The sequence below is a fragment of the Camarhynchus parvulus genome, chromosome 11, assembly GCF_901933205.1.
Source record: "Camarhynchus parvulus chromosome 11, STF_HiC, whole genome shotgun sequence".
In the NCBI taxonomy this organism is placed as follows: Eukaryota; Metazoa; Chordata; class Aves; order Passeriformes; family Thraupidae; genus Camarhynchus; species Camarhynchus parvulus.
The window spans coordinates 7511507-7522079 of NC_044581.1; the positions used below are offsets into that span (position 1 = coordinate 7511507).

The 10573-nt window shown below is 45.3% G+C and overlaps 1 protein-coding gene across 1 annotated transcript; it reads left to right on the top strand.

The window, feature by feature from the left end:
* Positions 1-863: 863 nt before the first annotated feature.
* On the top strand, positions 864-7037 carry CMTR2 (cap methyltransferase 2). The gene is given in 3 exon segments (XM_030955996.1): positions 864-1280; positions 3470-3820; positions 3822-7037. Coding segments are annotated over 2 exon segments (2292 nt in total). The 5' UTR covers positions 864-1280; positions 3470-3488; the 3' UTR covers positions 5782-7037.
* The last annotated feature ends 3536 nt before the right edge of the window (positions 7038-10573 follow it).

A 10573-nucleotide genomic window follows, 5' to 3' on the forward strand; every position in this document is an offset into this window, starting at 1 on the left:
TTTAGAAAGCAAGCAAGTAGATTAAAGAGGGGAGGAAAGTTGTCAGGTTATAGATCCCTGTGTTCAGTTATAACTTTAACATACAAATTCTCTCATGTACCTGGAGTGAGAGAAAAGATCCCTTATGTATACATTATTATGTCCTTAGGATGGACAAGTAAAGGGTTTTTTTATTTTCAGTTACTGGGCTTCAAGCAAAATTTTCCCAAAGTTATCAGTTCTGGAGTGCTTAGTACTGATAGCACTGGATTTCTGTAGCAAAACTACTTCTGGCCTAGGACTGGATTGAGCTTCATGAAGAGTATGTGAGAGTGCAAAAATCAATAGCAGGAAGCCTCATACTAAAGCAAAAGGATTTCTGCTTACTCATGCTCCATTGTTGGCTATTTGTTCCCAGAAGAGCTGGGGAGTGCCACGTTCCTGAACCTGCATATAGGAAAATCCCCATAATATTTAAAGTCTCGAAAGCAACTTGCACCTGCTGTCTACTGTAATAATGAATATGCTTTGACCTTTCTGCTTCTGTGTGCAGATTAGATGCTGTTTTGCTGTCTAAAGCATCTGTGTGTTTCCAGGGATGCTGCAATGGATGCTCAGTGATGCTCATTATGACTCTGTTAATATTTCAAGGCTCTTGCCTCCTGCTAACCCAAGCTGGGTGTAACAAGTCTCCTGGGGATTTAGAAAGGGCAGCAAGGTGGGTTACTACGTGAAGAGTCTGCTTAAGTACCCGCCTTGTGGGTTCCAGAGGGCAAAGCAAGCTCTGGAGGAGCATCACTGCTGAGCCGTGGGACCTGCAGGGCTGTGAAATGATCGCGCGGGGCTCAGGCTCCCAGGGCAGGCGGCCCAGGGCGTCGGCAAAAAGCACCCAGGGCGCTGAGCCCCAGCCCTGCCTCTCCAGCGGGTGGCCACACATCCCCACACAGCCTTTCTCCTCTTTTCTTCCTGAGCAACCTGTCAGCGCTGGCGCTGGTAAGTGCTGCGCGGGTAACTTCTAGCAACGCCGTCCTGCCGGGCTGCCCCGCTGCTCGGAGGCGGCTCCTCTGCTCCCTTTTCCTCCTGAGAAACAGCCGCGCTTGGGCTCCTGTTTAGGAGATGGAGCCGCGCTGCCGCCTGCCCGGGACTCTGCTGCTTTTCACCCATCCCGGCTGCGAGCAGCCCCAGCCGCCGATGGCAAAGCCGCAGCGGCAAGAGCCCTCCAGACCCGGGCCAGGGCGGTGCCCCCCGAGGGGAGGGCGTGCCGGGCGGGCGAGGGGCCGGGCTGGGCGCGCTCCCGCCGGGTAAGAGCGGGAGCGGCTCCAGGCCGCGCTGCAGCCGCGGCCTCGCGTAGGGAGCGGGCGGCGCGGGGAGGCGCCTCGGGCGGGCGCGGCGCTACGAGCGGCCGGGGGCGGAGGGAGGCGGCCGGGCCGCGCTGAGGCGGCGGGCGGGGAGCGGAGCGCGGGGATGGGTGAGGAGCTGCGCGGTAGGGCGAGCCCAGAGCCCGGTCCTGGCCGGAAGGGGTCTGGAAATGAAGATAAAAAAAGCAGGCATTTGTCTGTTCTTGCTGTGTGCTGAGTGAGCTTGGATTTAGGGTTGCGCTTGTTAGTATTCTGGCTGGAGCACCTCTGGGACAGGCTAAGAGAGCTGGCGTTGTTCAGCCTTGCAGAACGTTCTGGGGAGTTCTTAGAGCCCCTTCCAGTATTTAAAAGAGGCTTATATGAAAGAAGGAGAGTAACTTTTTACATGGGCAGATAGTGGTGGGGCAAGGGGGAACGTTTTTAAACTAAAAGAGGAGATATTTAGATTGGATGTTAGGAAGAAATTCTTCCCTGTGAGGGTGGTAAGGGCTGTGGCTTCCCCATCCCTGGAAGTGTCCAAGGCCAGGTTGGGTAGAGGTCTGACCAGCCTGGTCTAGTGGAAGGTATCCCTTACCCATGGCAGGGGGGTTGGGATGAGATGGTATTTAAGGTCCTTTCCAAACCTCTTCTATGAATAAGTGGGATGAGCTGTAATTAAAAGCCCATACTCATAGTTGCTGTTTAAAATGAAATAAATTAGACAAGGGCACTGTGTTTTTCCCAGTTTTCCTCTTTACCCAGAACATCTTACAAGAAAGGTTGAGATTAAAGCCAGAGCCCATCTGCATAGAGGACAGTGAAATTAAACCTGCCTGTTGAAAGCCCTTAAACTGGGGAAAGGCAAGATGAAACCTCAGTTGTGTGTGTGCCCATGTGCCTCTCTTCTCCTCTCAGGGCTGATGGTGATGAGGGCAAACAGATATGAGCTGTGGCCTGAGATGCTGCATGGGTTTGAGGGGAAGAGTAAAGTGCTGAGGGTGGCCATTGTTTCCAAACTTTCTCAGCTCTTTCAGTTTTAATCCAATATTTTCTCAAACTCTGTTGTTATGTAACTCTTAAGGTCATTGTATTTTGTGTTTGTGGGAATGTGAGGGCTTGAGGGGTGGTAAAGAGATAGGAACTCTCTCAGCCTATCTCGGGTGGTAATTTTGATTGAATTATTTTGCTTAAATGAACATTTTAGTTTGGAATAAATTGCTGGCTGGCTGATTTCTGGTTAGTGCCTGTCAGTTGTGTGCTGTGTGCTTTATGCTGAGCGGTGGAGCAGATTGCTGCAGCCTCGTCAGCTTTGTGTGGAGTGTGCTTGTGTTTGTTGGCCTTTTACTCACTCACAGCACAGCACTTAGCACTACTTTCTTCTTTAACATCAAGCACGTATTCCCATTGACCACAGCTGCAACCAAGTCTCTCACTTCAGGTTTATCACCGCTTTTTCAGTCATTAAAGGGAGGCATAAGGGTTTGCAGTCATCTGGCAGGGAGCAGTAATGCTGAGCAGAGGAAGAGAAAGGTTGTGCTCACTGGCTGATGTCCAGCATCCCTCCAGGGCCCTTCAGCTGAGGGGCAGTTCTCAAGGGTGCCAATGAGGGCTACCCCAGCATTAACACTGGCTCTGGTGGGAGGGTTGTTCCCACTTGGAAAACTGGAGGAGCAGCAGCTGTGCTCCCTCTCAAAGTTGCCTTTGCTTGTGGCTCTGCACCATCCATACTTGGAGCTCTCAGATAAACAGTGCCATCATCAGATGATAACATTTCTGGGCCACTTGCTGAATTTGGAGAGCTTGTGGTGTGTTCTCTTTTGTGACTGAGAGAAATATTTGTATTTAAGTGTTTAGATCCATACAGTGAGCAGAATATTCAGAGTCAGTGAAGGGCCAAGCACCAGCAAACTCTTCTTCATTTGCTGTGTAAATGGCAAGAAAGGCAACTGAACTGGTGAACCTCCTGATTTTCAAATGACTTTATTCAGGATAGCCCTCATTTACATTCCTCATTGGTGCATGAAGCATTTACCTCTGTTCTAGAATATAGCTCCTAAGCAGGACACATTTTTATTTTTTTATAGAAAGCTTTTCCTATTTCTGTACTGGTGTGATTGGAATGACATGGTTTCTTCTCCCCTGATGTTGTCCAGGTTGTGAGTCCACTCAAGAATGGATAAATGTAAGCAGCCTTATGTTAACCAGAAGACCAGCCTTGAAAAGTTCAGCCCTGAAATTCTCTCTGAAATTGAGAAGCTCTTTGAGAAGAAGTTTACTTATACTAAGCCAGTGAATGATGAATGGAAGCTGCCAGATCCCAGCAATGCTTTTACATGTGATCATGTGGAATTTCACTCACTCCTGGCTCTGAAGGATTCAATGAATGAAGTGAAGAACCAACTGAGTGATAAGAACTTGGAAGATTGGCATCAGCACACCTCATTTACCAATAAAGCAGGGAAAATAATATCTCATGTGAAGAAATCTGTGAATGCTGAGCTCTGCCCAGGCATGGTGCAAATTTCATGAGATCCTGTGCAGTTTTTCTCTTCTCCCAGATGAAGCTTTTCAGGACGGAGAACTGGATCCTTTCCACCTCTGGGAAGCACCTGGAGCTTTTATAGCCAGCCTTAACCACTTCTTGAAGTCCCACCATGTCCCCTGCCACTGGAATTGGGTAGCTAATACTCTGAACCCTTATCATGAAGCCAATGACATCCTTATGATGATCATGGACGACCGTCTGATAGCAAACACGTTACCTTGGTGGTACTTTGGTCCAGATAACACTGGGGATGTGATGACATTAAGACATCTAACAGGACTTCAGAGCTTTGTGAGCAATATGACCACAGTCCACTTGGTAACTGCTGATGGCAGCTTTGATTGCCAGGGGAATCCAGGTGAGCAGGAAGCTCTTGTCTCACCCCTTCATTACTGTGAAACAGTCACTGCTTTAATGATCCTGGGCACTGGAGGATCCTTTGTTTTGAAGATGTTCACTCTGTTTGAACACTGTTCTATCAACCTGCTCTTTCTGCTGAACTGCTCTTTTGAGGAGGTCCATGTCTTTAAACCAGCCACCAGCAAAGCTGGAAACTCAGAGGCCTATGTGGTTTGCCTTCGCTATATGGGCAGAGAAAGCCTTCATCTGCTTCTTCCTAAAATGACACAGAACTTTGGAACAGAAATGGTCAACAAGGCTCTTTTCTCCCAGCATACACTTCCAGAATCATTCCTTAAAACACATGAAGAATGTTGCATGTTCTTCTACAAGTGCCAGGTAGAGACTATTTCGGAGAATATCCGTCTTTTTGAGCGCATGGAAGAAGCAGAGCAGGTGAAACTGAACAAGTTAAGAGACTGTGCAGTAGAGTTCTTCATGCAAAAGTTCCACCTGAAACCCATTGGCAGAAATAACTGGCTTGTCAAGAAATCCCAGGCTGGTTGCAGCATGAATGCAAAATGGTTTGGGCAAAGAAACAAATATTTTAGTACATACAATGAAAGGAAGATGATGGAAACCCTGACATGGAATGATAAAGTGGCAAAGGGCTATTTTAATCACTGGGCTGAGGAACATAGTTTAAATAATGCTGGGAACATGTGTGTTCTGGAAGGATCATTTTCTAACCTTGAATGTAGCTTTTGGTACATTTTGGAAGGAAAAAGATTACCCAGAGTAAAGTGTTCTCCATTTTGTGATGTTCAGGTCTTAGAAAATCTTAATGAAGCTGTGAAGGAGTTGGGTGGGGGGAGGCTGAAAAGCAGATCAGTGCTGCAGCCTTGTCACTCTTGTGAAGTTCTTTCTGGGGAACTCATACTGGCAAAAGTGTCTGATCTTTCCAGGTGCCATCAGGAAGTCCTAAATGAAAGTTGTAGTGACCAATTCAAGTGCCTTGTGGTGGGCTTTCCCACCTTCTGTGACGCAGAAAGCCAGCCCAGCATGGAAATAAAGCCCATGGACGCAGCCACGCTGCTGACTTTCAGCTTCTCTTTGCTGTACGATGGAGAACCAAAGTACCAGCAGCAGCTTTTGGAGTGTGTTCTGCATTCCTTGGCGCAGCTGGCAGCAGGAGATGCCTTGGTTTTGCCTGTTCTCTCCTGCCTGACACGTTTCACAGCTGGCCTGGTCTTCATCCTGCACTGCTGTTTCCGGAGCGTCGCGTTCGCGTGCCCGACCTCGCGGGAGGCCCTGAGCAGCGGCGCCGCTCTGCTCTGCGTTGGCTTCCGAGGCCTCCCCGCGCCCGTGCTGGAGTACCTGCAGCACCTGAATGCTCTCATGAGCTCTTTGCTGGACACAGACTCTCCCCAGCAGGTTCTGCAGTTCGTGCCCATGGAGATTCTCCTCCAGGGCAAGCTGTTGGAGTTTCTGTGGGATTTAAACACAGCCATTGCAAAGAGACAGCTCCACCTGATTGTGCAAGCTCAGCAGCAGCTAATGACTAGTGACATTCCACTTTAAAATAATTCTAGAACTGTGTGAGTTGCTGCTGCTAGACCTCATTTCACAGGCAGGCAGAAGGTGTTAAAAACACTGTTAATGTGAAGGTAACATTAGTGCAAAACTGGTGTGACATTGAGGGTGCTGGCAGGATGTTTTGAACTGTCAGTCCTAGGTGCACCATATTGTATGTGTAGGAAACAGGAGAAAAGAAAGCCAGACCTTGATTTCTGGCCACTGAGCTGGGTGTTTTAGGATGCAGAATAACACAGAATCTTTGATTCAATGGAAGCAAGGGCTGACAAGTGACATAAGCCTCAGAGCCTCCTATTACCATTCCTAAAAACTGTCTTTTGACATCCCTTTATTTTACATTTGGTTTAATTCTTAATGGTGACATGGGGGAAATCCTGTGTAACTTGCCTTACCATTTTGGATGGTATGAAAGGGTGGTGGTTATGGGTATGTGTCCCCATTTACCATTCTTAAACAAGAGCCTCTGAATTTTCACCTCGTAGCCTTTGAATATCAGCCTCTTCCTTAGCACTTCAGTGAGTGAGGACTGAGATGAAAATTTCCTTGCCAAAGCCTGATAATGGTTTCTCCATCTCATTCTTGCAGCTGTTTTGTGAATGCCATGCTGATATCCTGAGTTCCAGTTCTTTGTGCACTTCAGTCACTTGACAGAAGGATCAAATTGAGCTGTTTATGCCAGAGAAATGCTCAGCCTCTGGCTGTTCATTGCTTACTCTTCAGGCAATAATTTGGATTGCCATCAAGCCCTCTCTTGTGACTTCTTATGGGTCCAAAGCTGAGCTCAATTCTCGAGAATGAAATTTGCTAAAAGAATTAGCCAGTGGCTGTAGACACTTAGGCTTGTAACAAGCAGAGCCTTTAGGAGACATTTAAATGCAGGAATCTTCCACTAGCCATGAGAGGCTCATAACATGCAGTTGCTGGGATTTGCCAGCTTTTCCATGCTAAAAATCCTTAAAACAAAGGCTTTGAAGTGTTACCACCTGAACAAACAGTTCACCAGTTGTGTGCTGCCTTTCTTGTGTACACAAGTGTGTTCATGTTTGTGTGAGAACCTTCAGGGTTGTACAGCCATGAAGCTTTTGTGTTGTAAGTAATCAATGTGTGCTTTTGATGTGAAGAATGCATATATTTTTTGAGGTAGAAGAAAAGATGTTGATTTACATGGCTGTTGTATATTTTCATTTTATTGACAAATGTTGAAAGTGTTAAAAGAATTTTTTTAAAAAACAAGGGAAAACAACTGCTGTTTGGAGAAAATAAAGCCTTTTATTTTAGGTTTTCAGTGTTGCTGTTTACATATTTATTTATCAAATATGGAAGAAATCAATGAAATGCAGTAGGGGAGCCTGGGAAGGTTTAAATATTTTTGGTTTTTTTTTTTTAGCCAGGCTTTCCTAATCTTGTCATTTATCCATCCTTCATGAGTGAAGGGTCTAGTTGTCTTCATTTCTCTCTAACTTTAACTTTGGAGTTTATTAGCTTAGAGAGAGATTCCACTTGCAAATGTGGTCAAAGCAGTGGAGGAGGCCTGCACAGAGTTCCCTTGGCCTTGTCACTGTGCCTGACAATCCATGTCCCTCTGTGGTTCCTGTAACTCTTAGCAACAAGGGTTTTGTCTTCAGGACCTTCAGTTTCTCCTGGCTGTGACAACTGCTCAGGTAGGATGAGGTTGTTATACACTGTACTTTTGTCTGCAAAGTCCATTATTTATTCTTACCCTAATTGCTGGCCTTCACCGAGTGGTGTGATTGAGAAAAAGCTGTGTGCCGTATTCCTCGGGGCTGGCTCTGCTGCACTGCCAGGGGTTCCAGGTGATTGTCTTTGGGTTGGCTGTCCAGTTTGTCTGTAGAAACTGGCTGCTAACTCATTTTGATTGCAATTATCAATGCTAATGTATTTTTCCCATTGCCTTTCTCTTTGGAAGTAAGCACCAAATTAGAGAGCTGGGGAAGGTCATTCTTTGTCCTAGAGGTGCGAGATGACGCAGGAAATTAATCCTGTTCTGGTACCTTCATTTCTGTACAGCTAGTGGTGATTCCTGGGGAAATCTTTATGCAAGAAGTGGAGTTGAATGGATGATGAACAGCATGACAGCCTTGCCTGTCTTGGTTTTAGTGAAGCTGAAAACTTTGGTTGTTAATGTCAAAATGTTCTTCAGGGGACATGAGGACTTTGGAAGCATCCTTGAAACAGGAGACTCGGTTGGAAGTGCTTGTTATGGGGATTGTCAGGTTGATTTTGGTGGAAATACTGTTTACTGGGTTTATGGTTTTACTGAATTACAGGGAAATTGAAATGCTTAGAATTGTATTCAAGCTTATAAAAAGTTTTATGAAATATTTGCATTCCCAATATAACAGTATAAAAACAGTGCCTAAAGACATGAAATGGCAGATTGGAAAGTAAAGGGAAAATATGGATGTCTTCATTTTGCTGCTACAGACCTTAAAAGATGCATATGCAACTTATTCAGTCCTTAAAGTCAATTTATACACTGCGTTATTTAGATTATGCATCTTATTTGAATTTTGATAGATCTTAATATGCTAGCATGCCTGGCAGTTTTTGAGTTCAAATAGTTGGTGTTGAAAGCAAAGACAAAGCACTGAGCCCAAAGCAAATTAGCTTTCTCCCTGGCTGAACAGCTATTTAACAAATGTCCTTTTTCTGTCTTGTGTCAGGTCCTCTGAGTCCCCCATCGAGACTGGGGAGATGAAATTTTACCTGTAATACAACTTGCACCAGAGCACCACAGTTAATGGCTCCTTTTATTAAAACAATAATATGAAATTGTATATTAAAACAATATTTTTTCCTCTGTAGGAAACTTGAAGAGATTTACTGAAGTGCATTTTCATAGTGCTTTACTAAATGGGGATGACTCGCTTGTTAAAGAATTGATTTATCTAAATTGGGGGATAGCAGGGAGAAGTGCCTGTCACTTGCTGGTGAATTGATTTGTTTAGATTGGGGGATAGCAGGGTGAAAGTGAATCAATATTCAAAACTTATTTGTTGCTGAAGCCAGAGATCATTATCTGGGTATCAGAGAGATGAATGAGCAAATGCTGCCTGATATAAATGAAAGCTCATGCCGAGGTAGCTCCAGGTCCTCAGCTGTCAGGTACCTGTGCCTCAAAACAATGACCCTGTAGCCAGTGGGTAATGAAACCTCAATTAAGACTAAGGAATAAAGGGACTGTGGTGAAGTGCCTTAATTTAAGTCTCTAGAGGGTTAAGGTGATTAAATACTTGCTTTATAATCAGCTGACTGCCCCAGGTTGATGACAGAGCACAACTCAACACCATTGAGTTGAAATGTAATGAAATCTGTCTTGGGGTCACAATTAAACCTAATTCCAAGGTGGCTGCTGAATAGCTGCATGTCCCCACAAATAATGGTGTGCTCTGACAGATGAGTGTTCAGCAGAGGAGTGTGGGGCCATCAGAATTGTGTGAGCCCTCTGAGCAGCTCCCTGCCTCCACTACTGCAGCGGTGCTGATGGTTCCCAGCCGTGCAGCTGGAGCTGTGCAGACAGCAGGAGAGCCCTGCATGCAGTGGATCAGTAGCACAGGATGTGTTTGGGATTAGTGCACCTGGGGCTGGGATGGCTGTAGGATTACTGACTGGTGGGAATGGTGATATTTGGCAGCAGAAGCTTCTTGTCACACCTGAAAACCACACAGCAGCTCTTTGAACTGGCATTGAGTGTTAGCACAAACTGGAAGGGACCTGGATCCAGGTAATGTATTGGGAATTAAAGGAAAGCTTGTTCAAAAACTTTCTTTCGCTCTTTGGGAACGCTGGAGAGGCTGGTCCACACCTAGGATGAGCTTGCACTTTTTGTGGGAACGCCAGAGGAGGCTGGTGTTTAATAATTGTCAGCACTATGGTCTTAACTATAAATCACAAAGTAATTGATTTCAGGATGTTAACAAAATTTAGATTTATGGAGAAGTTCAGTTATGCTTAAGATGCATAGTTAATAGCACTGGCACTGAATAAAACCCAAATTAACTTTGTTTCCATTATGAAACAGGGTAGTATTAGCCCATAAATTTATATTCATATAAGTGGTTTGGCTCTTAATTATGTGAGTAGCTTTGTGAAAGTTCAGTGCTTGAAAATTGTTTTCAGACTTGGAAACCTGTTCAAAGCTCTGGATATTGTCCAACTTTCAATTCCCAGCAGTATTGCTGTGCTGTGTGCAAAAACTTGAGACCAAACTCTGACTGGATTTGCTCAGACTTTTTGAAAGGAAGAGTTTGAATAGGAAATGGATTAAACTCAAATGTAAATTCCTCTGACTAGTTCCTCACTAGATTACAGAGGGGACAGGCAGGACAGCCACTGCTGCTTAGGCTGGATGCTGGAACAGTGGGATTTACCAAAAGGGAGCCAGAACAGAAGTTACAAATGTAAATTGTATAAATTTACAAATGAACAATTGTAAATTAGACAAATTGAGTCCTCTTGTACAATCCTGATGACAAACTGTGCTTAGTGAGAGTAACAGGCCTCAGAGCTGGTTTGGGCTGAGCACATGCAGCAGCTGAGAAGACCTATTTATGTTTCACTAACTGACCTTACTCATCACATCACTCTCTGCAGTTTTGAAGTGACCCCTGAAGGAAACAGTGACAGCAGCAGTCTCAGGAGCATGAGTGGAAGTAATGAAGCAGTAATTAGCAATTAATAAAGTGTGGTGAAACTTTTAACTGCTGCACTGGCCTAGAGGTCTGGTGCTGGAGTGGAATAGTCCCTTGGAAATCTA